The sequence below is a fragment of the Anser cygnoides genome, chromosome 20, assembly GCF_040182565.1.
Source record: "Anser cygnoides isolate HZ-2024a breed goose chromosome 20, Taihu_goose_T2T_genome, whole genome shotgun sequence".
In the NCBI taxonomy this organism is placed as follows: Eukaryota; Metazoa; Chordata; class Aves; order Anseriformes; family Anatidae; genus Anser; species Anser cygnoides.
In genome coordinates this window covers 2,170,926-2,184,210 of record NC_089892.1, presented here as the reverse complement: position 1 = coordinate 2,184,210, position 13,285 = coordinate 2,170,926, and the positions used below count along the sequence as shown (strand labels likewise).

Below are 13,285 nucleotides of genomic sequence, written 5' to 3'. Positions count from 1 at the left end.
AAGGGGAGCAGAGCAGCACACCCCCTAAGGGAGTCACCACCTCCCTGTTAGCCTGCAGAGCTGCACTGCGCAGCGCAGCACAGCCAGTGGGTATTTTGTTTGCTCTGTGATACGACAGCTACCAAGAAAGATGCAGAGCAGTACCAGGTGTCCTTACTCCATACACCTCACTTGCTAATCACCAAAAGCATCCCTCAAACCACAGGCTACCCATCCCACCTCACTGCCCCCAAACACGGCATCTGCCCTCGTCCCCGGGGCACCACGAGGAGTGGAGGTGGGCGCACGCCTCACGGGAAGGGGGAGACTTAGTGTTGCCTATCCAATTGCTTTTTCAGGATCTCAGATATCACCGCCTTTAAAAAAAAAAAATATGAGGAAAAAGATGCTGCTTTAGGTTTCCAGAACTGAGCACGGCAGGAATTGTTTGGAAAAGGAACTGGTTCTGGGGGGCAGCTCCATGTCCTGAGAACCCAGCCCTGCAACATCCACAAGTAATTGCACTGAAGTCACAGGAGCCAGTTGCTGCTGGGGAGTTTCTTTGAAGGACAACGTCAGGACTGAGTAATATTTTCTGAAAACTCTCCAGTTTTCTTGTAGATATCATGATAAAATGGTAGCATTTTGACCAAAAAAGTAACTTTGCTGTGCCCCTGCTTGCATTTATTGGAAGAGCTCAACAATCTCTGGTTGCTGCACTGAATAGAGAAAGATTTGGAAAGAGATGCTGAGAGCTTCTAAAAGTAAAGATGAAAGCTAAAACAGTAAGAGTTGCCAAAGGCTCAGTGTTTCCTCAAAATGAAGTCACTTAAATTGGGATCCTAAATAAAATCTTATGAGCCTATGCATGTATACATCACTTCAGGAGCCTTCCCCCAAAAATGAGCTCTACATTAGAATGGGCGGATACTTAGGTACTGAAAAGAAAAAATAATCTGTACGCAATATTGTTTCTTAGCCAGGCATTGTGAAATAACATTCCTATTTAAGATATGATGATGGCCTGTTGTTATTTTTTAAGCAATACTGGAATCCCCGAGAAATGAATTCTTCTTATTAGCTCATGGAGAACTGGAAGTCAGCACGTGGCGTGGGTCCTGCCCGCGCAGTCGCTAGCAGCCGTGCGCTGCTCGCAGACCAAGCGTGCCGACAGCGGGGCAGCGGAGCAGGGAAGGAAGCGAATGACCACAGGAAAGGGAGAAACCAGAAACAGAGGAGCTAAGGCAGGGGGAGGTCAGAGACTTGAGTGGCTCCAGGCAGAGCATCCCACCCAGCACATCACAACAACGAGGGGAATTTAGTGCAGAACAAATTGGCGCCATGTACCAACAGCTGGTACATCGGTCTAGGGCCACCAGAATTAAGCAACACCATGAGCAGCTGGCAGCTGCCGGAGATCACAGAGAGGCAGCCCTGCAGGCCTGAGCAGGCCGTGGCAACGACATTACACAAGCAGCAGTTTGGCCCCAAAGCCTGAAACAAGGAGTACAATTACCTTCTCACCCCTATTAGATAGTGGTCCTTCCATGTCTGCTTTGAGGTGCACTGGTGGAGCAGTGTAGGGAAGTCTACAGTGCACTTGTCCACACTGTACCTGACCTGTGGATGAGAAGAGGCTTCAGCCCCCTTACTGCCAACAACACGAGCCCTGCGAGCGGCACGGCCGGGCTGCTGGCAGGGAGCAGCCGGTGACATGCATCGAGGGGCCACATCTGGTGTGGACGAGGGTGGGGAGAAACCTCACAGGTTGCACGGAGCCCAAACACTCCATCCTGGTGACCCTTCCCACCCCAACACCACCACCCTACGCGCAAATGGTCCATCGGTACCCAGCAGTTGTTAGGAAAATCTCCTCCGACCTTGCTCAGGGGAGCACCAGCTCCGCAGGACGCACCCACGCTGCTCTTCATGACAAAGGGAACCCAAGGAAGGCCGAGGACCCTAAAGCCAAGCCAAGGCAGGGACCTTCGTGGGACCAAACTGCGCAGCTCCCTCCCCGGCCCCGCACTCACTCTCTATGTATCCGTGCAGCGTCACCATCCGGGCCCGCTCCGGGCTGCTGAAGGGCGAGTAGTGGATGTCCTCGGGGAGCGAGGAGGGGATGCGGGACGGGGGGGCCCCCGAGGGCGGCACCGTGTGCTGGGGCGTGTGTTTTTTATGGCGGGCTCTGCAGTTTTGAAACCAAACCTGAAAGGAAAGCGGCAGACGCTGAGTGAAGAGGTAATTGGGCTGAGCTGCGGTCACTCACAAAGACCCTGTGAGGGCTGCCTCTGCAGGGTATTTACAAAAGGAATCACATTTGGAAATCTCTGCGCTGAAACACCTTGTTAGCGTCCGCTGCCTCCCACTGCTTTTTTCTGCACTCGCTGGAGGAAGACTTTTGTCTCCAGAAAGCACAGACATTAGCATGCCTGAAGTGGCACCATTACGGTTAATTTGGCGTGGTCAGAACCAACACCATTCTTTAGTAAGGCAATGAAAACTTTCATGCTTGGCGCAGGAGTCGCTGAGTGAAATGCCACGACCGGGCTGTGCAGGAGCTCAGGCTAAATACCACACCGCTCCCTTCCGCACTGACAGCACATCCGCAGCAAGCTGCGTCTGCGACCGTAGGCATGATGAAAACAATTTAATGTCTTGTGGTTATTGTGTCCAGAAACCACATCAGCAGCACAATAAAGCTGAGAAATGAAGGTACGACAGGAGACAGCCCTACTGCATCCACCAGCAGGCGGGAGCCTTCTGACCATATCTCACTGCTCTTAATTAAAGGAATAGTTAGGGGACTACACCCTAGAACTAAAACATGCATGGAGGCTTTTTCCATGCTAACGTGGTGTTTTCTTTCTTATGCTTTAATTTTTGAAGGATAATTGGGAGTAGAAACCTTCCACAAGTCACAGCGAAGATCAGCGCCCTGAGGCCACGCACACCAGACCATGCGAAGGAAACAGTCACACGCGTTTGACAAATTGTTTCCTGCTCGAAGCACCTTTAAAAAATATCCACATAAAAAACAGCCCAGCGTGTAGACCAGTTGATCTTTCTCTAAATGAAGAGTCTCAATAACTGAGGCTCGAGCCAGATTTTCACGCGCTAGAAATTTAAATGAGTCTTTGGCAAAACAATCCTGGATGAAAGCCCCAAGTTTATTTTAATCACTCGTGCTCTCATTGTATGCAGAAAGTATGTCAGCAGCACGCTGAAGTGAGGAGCACGAATGTGGCCGAGGGCACGGCTGGGGTGGCTGCAGGAGCGGCAGAGGTGGCGTTTTCCTCCCAGCCCCTCTGGCACCGCTCTCCCTCCCCTCACACACGGCACAGGAGCGGGGACGTTGCTGCTGCTGCCCCCCTTTCTCCTGAAACTTCCCAACACCAACGGTGCAGCCTCGCAGGACCGGCAGCTCGCTGCTGGGGAAGCTCCGGTCCTGCCTGCGCCCATGTCAGCGACAGAGTGCTGCAGCCAGTGTGCTAGGGGCAGCTCCCTACCCTGTAATTTGTTTGGATTGGCCCAGGCTGTGGTTTTTTCATTGCATTAAAAAGAGAAAAAAATACAGAAAACCAAAGAGTGAGAAAGGGGAAGGATGGAGCCGGCATCACGAAGGGACCAAGCACAGCCAACGTGCTCACGAGAGGGCATGAAGCTGCTGGATGCAGCAAGCACTGAGGCCAGCATGGGAGCAAGGGGCCAGGGGGCCGTTCGTCCCATTTAGCACCGGTGTCCCCATCACACAGGGGCACTGGTGCCCCCCTCCACCCCCTTCTCCATCCACCATGGGGGGTGCTGGTGCCCGCGGCTGATGGTGCCCGCACCTCGCCCGCACCCCGCACGCTCACCCCGCAGCTGCCCCTACCTGAATGACTCTCCGACTCAGCCCCGTCATGTCTGCGAGTTTCTGAAGCGTTTGTGCGTCGGGGTTGTTGTCCTGAGCAAACTGTGCCTGCATGACCTGGCGGGCGGCGAGGAGAGGGGTCAGGGTGCAGCCGGGCGCCGCGGGCACCCCCCCGCCCCCGGCCCAGCCCCGCTACCTGCAGCTGCTCGGCGGTGAAGGAGGTGCGGGCCCTCTTGGCCGGCTTCGGCTGGCTGTCCTGCTCCGAGGGCACGGCCCCCTCCAGCGTGATCCCGTTGCCTGTGGAGAGAAGCCCAGAGTGCTGCAGTCAGTGCCGGGGCAGCTGAATAACAGCCGTGTGCCTCCCAGCACACGCACAGCGTCCTCCCTGCCCTGCTCAGGGGACATCGCGGCACGGGGCAGTGGCACCAACCCGGAGCTGCACGGGGCTGCGGAGCCTCTCTGTCACCGAGTGGTAATGCTGCCCCTAAAGAGCTTACTGCTGAGTTTGGAAAAAACAGCAGTTTTGTGGAAGAGTTGGGGAATGAGGGATGGGGAAAGGACAGAGGGATGGGGAAAGAAAGGATGGGGAAAGAAAGGATGGGGATGGACATCAGGGTGTGTAAAGGAAGGCACCGATGTCCTCGGCTCGTGGCACCACTGGGCTGCGTTGCCCTGCGAGCAGCTCAGAAGAGGACCCTGCGTGCTGCTGAGCTCCTGCTGTGCCCCGTGGCCCCGTCTCCACTGCAGCACTGCCTCCATCACCCATCCCATTCACTCAGAGTGCATTTCAATGGGCTCCTCGCTCTTCCCCCGACCACCTTCTGGGCCCCACGGCAGCCCACGGTGACCTTGCTCTGTGTGGTGCCACCACCCCAAGCAGCAGCCGTGCAGCAGGAGGACACACTGGGACAGGGGCCGTCCCCCACTGCCCAAGCAGGGTGTTGGGGTGAGCCTGGCCATGCTCACGCAGCCGTGGAGCCAGCGGGGGGGATGGCCAGGGCCAGGGCCCACGCCCTGCCATGGGGACCCCACCGGAGCCTGCGTCCTGCCCGGAGGAGTGATGGATGAGGGAGGGTGCCTGCGCAGGGCTGGCGCTCACCCCGCTCCCAGGATGTGCCTGCACACCACGACGTTTGCTCTGCAAGCTGGACCGGGCTGTGATTGTCTTGGCTTGAGTTGAAGGACTTTCTCATATAGTTTGACTTGTTCTTTTAGGATGATGAATGGGACTCTGACTTCAGCAACATCTGTTTATTTTTCTTGTGTGTAAAACCTCATGTGCTGAAGAAATTGCTGGGTAATTACTGGAGGGGGAAAAAACCGTGGCCCTCTAACTCTGCAGCAACGCTGCTCTCCAGAGCCTCTCCATCCCTTCCTGCAGCCAAGGGGCACTGCGCTCGGAGCCGGGCACCTGCCTGGGGACACTTGCCCCGTGCCCTGGCTCCGCAGGGCTCCCCAGCACTGGCAGGGACCCCCCTGCAGTGCAAACCAAGCCCCCGGCCGGGACCATGACTCTGCAGGGCCCCAGAGCCAGACCCAGCAGCAGCCTGGCCCCACGCTCCTCCCGGACCCGCGGCCTCTCCCCACCACCCCCTGCACCCGGCCTCAGCCCCGAGCCCCCACAACCAGCCGGCCACCGGCCCCGCGGCCAGGACCCTCCCAGCCCGACAGGGCACGCTGTTTCCATTCTCTTACTCAAATGCTGTAAACAGAAACACTGATTATTTTCGTGTCAGGTTGTTAATAGCTTCCACATGCTGCATGGGCTGGGACGCGGCGTTTGCCTCCCCATGCCCGTGAAGTGCTAGCGAGGGGCAGCGCGGGCAGGAGCCATGCTCCCAGCTGAGCAGTGCCCCCAGCACAGCCCCACGGGGTCCCTGGTCATTTCTCTTGGCATTCCCATGGCCGCAGAGCATCTCCATGGGCAGCCTCTCAATGCCCAACATGATAAAAGCAAACAGCTCTACCACAGCCCTCGCTCGTCGCCTCACCACTGGCGTGAGCACGGGAGGGAGCCAGAGGCAGCTGCAGCCCGAGCACGTGGGGCAGGACCTGGCTGGGCTCCCTCCTGGCGCAGCCCGGTGGTAACGTGGCACGACGTGGCTTCGCAAACCTTCCAAAGACACTTCTTTCCTCCAAGCACGCACTGGGCTGGCGCTGGGGCCAGGCTGCACTCGAGGAGCCGCAGCGCTGTGTGACCTGGTGGCACCAACCCAGCCCCGTGAGAGCAGGACTTGGGTGGGAACACGGAGGCCATTGGTGACGTGCCGCAGCAGGGACGGCAGCGCACAGCGCGGTCCAGCCCTTAGAAACCCATCCCAGGGCCGGTGGAAATAGACGGGAGCAGTCTATCTGCCCGCCAGGTTTCCCACCTTCTAGGTTTATGACTCACAGCCTCAAAATCCCTGCGGTTTTCTGACTCGCCGCACGCGGCAGCAAGGCCAGGCGGTGTGGTGGGAGCAGGACCAGGGGCTGTGCCTGGCATTGCCCTCGGCACGCAGCTCTGCCACGAGCAGTGCCAGCCCATCACACCCACGTGCACCCCAGGGCAGCAGCAGCCTCTGGGCAGGCACCATCCTGCTCTCCGCATGCCTCCAGCAGCAGCGGGACCGGCCCCGACACCTCGCCATGGCAGCGACGGCCCCGCGCAGTGCCCGTGCCGATGGCTGCACCGCGGCTCCGTACCGTTTTCTGCCGCTCGCTTGAGGTTCTCGATCATGGTGTCGTAGTGGATCCGGCACAGCACCTTCTCCTCCACCAAGCCGAACTCCTCGCCGGTGGAGAGCTGCCGCTTGCAGGAGAAGCAGGCGAAGCAGGCGAGGTGGTAGGCGTTACCCCGCGCCCGCCGCACCCAGTCGCTGGCGTAGATCTGCCTGCCGCAGCGGGCGCACTTGGTACCAAACCGGCTGCGGGAGGAGAGGAGACAGGGTGAGGGCGGGCAGCCTCCGCCGCCCCATCGCCCACCCCAACCAGCCCCAACCCCACAAAGCCCACGCAGGGAAGGGGCTGCGGGGAAAACATCCCCCGGGGGCTACCCGCGGGCAGGGGGCCCAGCGCGGCCCCGCAGCACCAGGCGCGGCCGCGGGGCTGAGCCGTGCGAGCGAGCGCTGAGGTCACGCAGTGCAATGAATCGGCTTCCAAGTTCGTGGGCTTTTTATTTTGATAACAGGCAGTGTGACACTCAGATGGAAATTTTGTTAGAGCCGTTTTTCCCCTATTGCAATAAATCAAAACGTGTTTTCTCCTAACACACACAGACGTATGCATCTGCTTTTTCCTCCTACGAGGAGGTCTCCTCGTGGCGAGAAGATGATGATCGCGCTCAAGTTATTTATGCTAGGAAGTATTTCAGTGAAATGAAAAGGTAACGAGGCCGCCGCATCCCCACACGCTGGGGGGGCCGTGCCTCGGCGCACGCTTCTGAGCGCCCCGCTGCTGGCAGCTCCACCGGGCCGCCGCTCCCCGCACCGAGTCCAGGCGGTGCCACCACAGCGCAGGCACGGCCTCCTCTAACATGGGTGGGTTTTCGCATTTTAGTTTTACTAAAACCATTAAAAAAAAAAATACATGCAACGAGCAGTGAGCAGCAGGGAGAGAGGAGTGTCTCCTCCAGCACCGCAGGGCTGGCGCTGACCCCGACACAGACCTGGTCGCAGCCACCGCGCGTCCCCGCACATCCGTGGCACAGCCACCGCGTCGTGGGGCTCACACCCGGCCCGCGCTCCTCATCCCCGTCCCTGCCGGGAAGCAGCAGACGGTGCCGTCCCCTGCCCGAACAGCCCGAGCATTTCCTGCATTGCAGGCAGGGAACACCGAGGGGACTGCACCAAGGGCACCTCGCGCTGCAGTGCCTCGAGGCTGCGGAGCTGGGCAGGTGGCAGCGACCGCAACCGCTCCGGGCACCCTGAGACAGCCCCAGGTGGGAGCACGCCGCAGCCTCGCGTGCCACGAGCCCGGCTGAGCCGTCCCAGAGCTGCCTGCCACGCGTGGCCTCGGGGAGATGCTGCAAGGCCATCCTGTACAGAGGCACTAACTGCAAAACTACTTGGGAGGAAGAGAGAGGTTTAAATTTTTCAGCCTGACCATAGTTGACCAAAGAAAAAAAAAAAAGAAACCCAACCAACAAAAAAAAGGCTGCTTTAGAGAGGACATTTCTGTGCTGAAATTATACAGAGACTTAGCTAAGAGACTTCGCTAATTTACTTCAGATGGGAACATTGTAAACTGACTTTGTGCCAGCTCGTTTATATAAACGCACAAACAAAAGAACTGTATTAATTTTTTATTTAGAAGTAAAGATTGTTCCTGTAAGTCGAATTACTTTGAACAATGTGCTATATAAACAGCCATATTTGCTGAACGCTATCAAACGAGGGGGCAGGCTTAAACGAACTAATAACACGTGGTAATCGCCTCTCCCCGGTTCAATCGCTCCCTGCTCCGGAGCAGGCCAAGCTGTGCGCTGGGATGGGCAGGGCCCGGGAAGAGCACACATCCCCACAGGGGCTGGGATCCACGGGGACACCCAGGTGGCCCAGACCTGCAGCACGGTGTCCCCGTGGCCAGGCAGGGTCCCCAGCCGGTGGCGGTTCCCAGCAGAGGCCCCTCAGCAAGCCACACAGACCAGGGAGGGCTCGCCCCACGCAGACCCCGTGGTCCCGCAGGGGGACGCGGGCACGGGGCCGTGCAGGAGGCAGCGCCGGCAGCCACCGATGCTGCGCCCGCAGCTCTCACGCCAGCGCCTGCCTCCAGCACTGGCTGCAGCTGGGGGGTTTTGACAGAAACCAAACCGAACCGGGGCCGGGCACGGGCACCCACTGTCACCCAGCAGGGGCTGTCACCACAGGGACGTCACCTCCCGTGAGGAGAGAAACTGCCCTGACCCATCGCTATGGGAAATGATGTTTCAAAAATAAAACTGACTTCAATTCACCGAGCCTGTTCCTGCTGCCGGGCAGTGAGAGCCCAGGGAGCCCCGAGCACGCAGCAGCTGCGGGGCAGCAGGCAAGGGGCTTCTGGGGTCCTGCTGCCCGCCTGGCAGGGAGGGGACAAGGATGGAGCCACGCTGCAGCAGGAGACACAGAGCTGGAGGCTTTCCCCAAGCCCAGGCAGTTTCCCTGATGGCAAAGCTCAGCTCCGCAGCCTGGCCCACGCACAGCAGCTCAGGCCAGGGCATCGCCAGCATTGGCTGGACACACAGCCCCGACCCCACATGTGGTCTGTGGTGGGTGAGCAGATGCTGCCAGCTCCCCGCACCACCACCGGGAGATAGAAAGCAGCAGCGACATTACCGCAAGGGACTCATCCCAGACTCATCCTGCCTCCTCCGGGTGGCCGCAGCATCTGGGCTGCGGGAAGAGCAGAGGCAGGAGGGTGCGTGGTGCGTGCAGGCTCACGGGCACCCGGGTGCTGCAGCTCCCCGAGCCCTGGCACCCCCCTGCCTGCGGGGTTGGGGTGAGGGCCACCGACAGCTCCACATCCCCGTTCCCCCTGGGTGCGCTCTGTAGGAAGCTCCTAACACAGCCCCCAGAAGCAGCTGTGGCTGCGGCTTCCAGGATCCATGCTGAACCACGCAGAGGAGCAGCAGCGCGCTGCCGAAGCGAGCCTGCCTGCGCTGCGAGCCACGGCTGCGCTCGGGCCGGAGCACAAAGGCACCCCAGGGGCACAAAGGCTGGAGGCGACAGAGCCCACGCTGGCCCTGGCCCACCCGCAGGCCTTGCACTGCCCCAGCCCGCAGGGTCCCCAAGCTTTTGTGCCCCGGAGCTGCCCAGCACGGCCGGGTGCCCTGGGGGTCACACCGGGACCACGGCGGGGTGCTGGCCCTCCCCGAGACCGCAGCCGTGGGAGCTTGGCCGCGAGCAGCCCTCGCATCACCCGGGAACACAATGTTCCTCCGACGGAGCTCCACGAGCTCCGATTTTAATTTGGTTCTCCTCGAAGCACTAGAGCCCTGGATGCCAAATGCAATTATTTGACAAGACACAGGAAACGGCGACGCTTGCTTAAAGACGCGCACGGAGCTGCGGGGCCGTGGCAGCGCCAGCACAGCCCCTTGTGTGAACGGGAAGGGACGGGGGGACAGAAGGGGCGGTGGGACAGTTCTGCTCCGCTTTTAAAAACACGCTTCGGCTGCAGCAAATAATAATAATAATTTAGAAAGTCGAAAGAGTCGGATTTGTCCCCGGCCAAGCGCTGGGTCCCTGCTGCCCGGGGCTGCAGGCCCTCCGCGGACACCGGCGGCTCCCGGGGGCTCCCCGTGGGGCTGCGGGACCCCAGCCCGGGCGGTCCCCGCCGGCGGCCCCGCTCTGCCGGTGGGGGAGCCCCAGGGACCCCCACGCGAGACGCGGGGTCCCGGCCATCCACGGCTCCCGATCGCGGCGCTGAAGCCCGGCCCCGGCCCCGCAGCAGCCGGGGCTCGGCCGCCCCCGGGCACCGACGGCAGCGGCAGCGCGGATCGGCACCGCCCGGGGCTCGCCGCGGGGACCGGCTCGGCTCGGCACGGCTCGGCTCGGCACGGCAATGCCTGGCCCCGTACGGCTCGGTACGGCTCGGCACTGCCCAAACCGGCGCCCTGAGTCCCCCGCCGGGAGCCCGATGCCCGCGGGCTGCGGGGCCCCGGGGGCGGCCAGGAGCGGGGCAGCCCCGTCCCCACCCTGCCGCGGCCCCGCCGGCGTCGTTCCGCGCGCGAGAAAAATGCAATAAAAATTAAAATCGTTTTGTGCAAACGGCAAACGCCACCTCCGGCTCTGCGGCCGCCCCAGCGCGGGCAGCCGGGGCCGGCCCGGCCAGCAGCGGCTCCGGCCCGGAGCGTCCCCGGTGGAGCGGGCGGCGAGCGCCGCGATGCCGAGGCTCAGCCGCTGCTCGGAGCCCGTCTTTAAAAACCCGCCCGTCTTCAAAAAATAGCAATGTCGTGCGAACGGTTATTAATTAACGGAAGGCGCTGGAGGAGCTCCGAAGCGGCACAAAGGCACCCCAGGCTGCCCCGGTGCTTTCCGCCGCGGGTGAGGAGGATTCCGGTGGGATCCCGGGTTCCCCCCGCCGGCTGCTCGCGGCCAACGGCGCGGCGGGGCCGGGGCGGGCGCGGGGGGAGCCGGGCTCGGGGCTGCCCCGCCGGGCACCGGGAGCACCGCGCCGGAGGGCCGGGGGGCACGGCCCCCCTCCTGCCGCATCTGGAGACCCTCTCAAAAAAATCGAGATAAAACCAAAACCAAATTAAATAAAATAAAGCCCCTGGAGGCACCTAAAGCACGCTGCCCGCGGAGCGCGCCCTGCCCGAAGCACCTCTGCCCGGGGGAGCTGCCGCCCCGAGCCGCGGCCGTCGTGGCGAGCCCCGCGCAGCCCCGCCGGGGTCATTCTCATTTCCTGCCTGCGATTTCCCCTTCCTCTGGGGCAAACTGCATTCCCTCGGCGGGCGAGATGGGCAAAGCCGGAGCGGGGGGCGCTGCCGACAGTCAAACCCCGGCGCGGAGCTCGGGAACCCTGCATCCCCTCGCGCCTCTTCCAGGGGAGCATTCCCAGTTTCGGGTTCGCCACCCGAAGGCTGCCGCAGCCCCAACAACCGGTCGCCCCTCGGGACCCGCTCCTCCTGCCGCCGGGGTCCCGAGCCGCGCTGGAGCCGGTGCCGGCCGGGGGCTCCCCGCCGCCGGGGACTCGGTTCGCGGCTTTCTCCCGCTAACGCCAACGACGCCGCCGCGGTTTTTGGTGCTGCGCGGCGGGAAAAGGCTTGGAGCAACGGCTCAGCCTTGCCGACGGCTCGGTGCGGGTTCAGCCTGCCCGCAGCCGCCGGGCCGGTGCCGTCCGACGCCTCCCGGTCCCTGCCCGGGCGCCGCGGGGCCGGCGGGGACCGGAGCCGCCGAGGGCACGGGAACGGCTGCGGCCCCTCGGCCGTGCCCGGGGAGCCGCCGCTTCGCCCGGCCGCCGAGAAGCAGCCCCGGGGCGCTCTGCCCCGCGGCCCCGCAGCTTCGCGGCCCCTTCCCCGGCAGCACCGGGGCCGGCGCGGCCGCTCCGCTCCCGACGGGGCCGCTGCCCCCCGCGCCCCCCTTAGCCCCGGCGGCCCGGCCCCTACCTGAAGTAGTCCATCTTGCAGAAGATCTCCTTGTTCTTGATGTAGCAGCTGTGCTGCTGCCGCAGCGAGGTGCGGCACACGGAGCACTCGAGGCAGCGGACGTGCCAGATGAGGTTGTTCACCTGCGGCGGAGAAGGGGGCTGAGACCCGGGGCCGCCCGCCCGCCGCCTGCCGCCGCCGCCTCCCCCGCCGCCCCCGCCGCTCACCTTGAGCAGGTACCGGTCGAGGATCTCCAGCCCGCAGCTGGAGCACACGTTCTTGCCGGCCGACGGCGTGGACGAGGAGGAGGAGGACGGCGGCGAGCAGACGGACGGCGTGGACGGGGTGCTGGGCGCCGAGCGGGCGTCCTCCTTCTCCAGGGCGCCGGGCAGCGGCTCCCCGTCGGGCTGCGACTGCGGGCACAGCCGGGGGGCCGTGAGCCGCGGCCCCGCCTCGGCCGCCCGCGACCCCCCCCAGGGGCCCGGCGCTCTCCCCGCGGCCCCGGCCCGGCTCGGCCCGGCGGGTCCCGGTGCCCCCGGCAGCCCCGGCGCGGCCCCGGCCCCGCTTACCATGGCGCGGGCGTGCGGGTCGAGGCAGCGGGCGCTCCCCTTGGGCAGCGGCTCCGGCGGCATCACCTTGCGGGAGAGAGCGGGAGAGGGAGGCTGCGGCTCCATGCGCCGGGCGAGCGCGGGGCACCCTATATAAACCGCCTCAAAACAATAAATAAGAACTTTCTAGTGGCCATTTAAATCCTTTGCAACAAAAGCTGCGTCTCTTTAATGAAGCAATTTGAATGTGGATTGAATTCTCTCCCTGCCTGCACTTAACCCGGGCCTCTTGAAGTAATCGCTCGGTTCCCATGCGAGCCAAAGCGCTGAAAAAACCCCACAAACTACCTGCAATTAGAAATTGCCGTAAATGCCCGAGATAAGAGGTACCCAGAGTGTCAATTCCGGCTGTCAATCAGGGAATCCATCAGGCCACCCAAAGAATTGCAAATTTGATTTTTTTAATGGTAGTAATTAAAAATCGAAATTCTTCCCCCTCTCCCTCCGCCGAGCACAAAACGCCCCAGAAAGCGCCGGGATGGAAAAATCCTCCCCTTCGGCGCGGGAGGCGGCGAGCGGCCCCGGCCCCGGCCCGGCCCCGGTACCGGCCCCGCCGCCCCCGGTACCGGCCCCGCCGCCGCGCTCCCGGCCCCGCTCCCGGCCCCGACGGCGCTCACCTTGCCCGCCTCGGCGCCGGCCGGGGCGCGGCGGCCCGGGCCCCGGGGCTGCCCGCCCTCATGGCTCCGGTGCATGGGGCGGGCGCGCCCCGCTCCGCCCGCCGCCGCCGCCGCCGCCGCGCTCCGTGCCCGCGGGCGGCGCGTCCCGCGGCCGCGGCAGGAAGGGCGGGGAGCCGCGCCGGCC

General features: G+C 62.7%; 1 protein-coding gene across 5 annotated transcripts in view; it reads right to left on the bottom strand.

Annotated features, from left to right (window-relative positions):
• Positions 1-13,285, bottom strand: part of LHX6 (LIM homeobox 6) — a 26,307-nt gene extending 13,022 nt beyond the window's left edge. Inside the window, exons 1-9 of one of the 5 annotated variants that reach the window (XR_010826047.1) lie at positions 13,102-13,285; positions 12,446-12,586; positions 12,104-12,289; positions 11,898-12,019; positions 6,518-6,738; positions 4,029-4,129; positions 3,854-3,949; positions 2,013-2,187; positions 1,496-1,599 (exon numbers count right to left, since the gene is read on the bottom strand). Coding sequence is in view for 4 of the 5 variants with exons in the window: in XM_066980640.1 (XP_066836741.1) it covers positions 1,496-1,599; positions 2,013-2,187; positions 3,854-3,949; positions 4,029-4,129; positions 6,518-6,738; positions 11,898-12,019; positions 12,104-12,289; positions 12,446-12,586; positions 13,102-13,176 (1,221 nt within the window). In the remaining variant the exon portion in view is untranslated. The remainder of the gene's footprint in view (positions 1-1,495; positions 1,600-2,012; positions 2,188-3,853; positions 3,950-4,028; positions 4,130-6,517; positions 6,739-11,897; positions 12,020-12,103; positions 12,290-12,445; positions 12,587-13,101) is intronic. The other 4 variants (XM_066980637.1, XM_066980640.1, XM_066980638.1 and 1 more) reach the window with 4 other exon arrangements.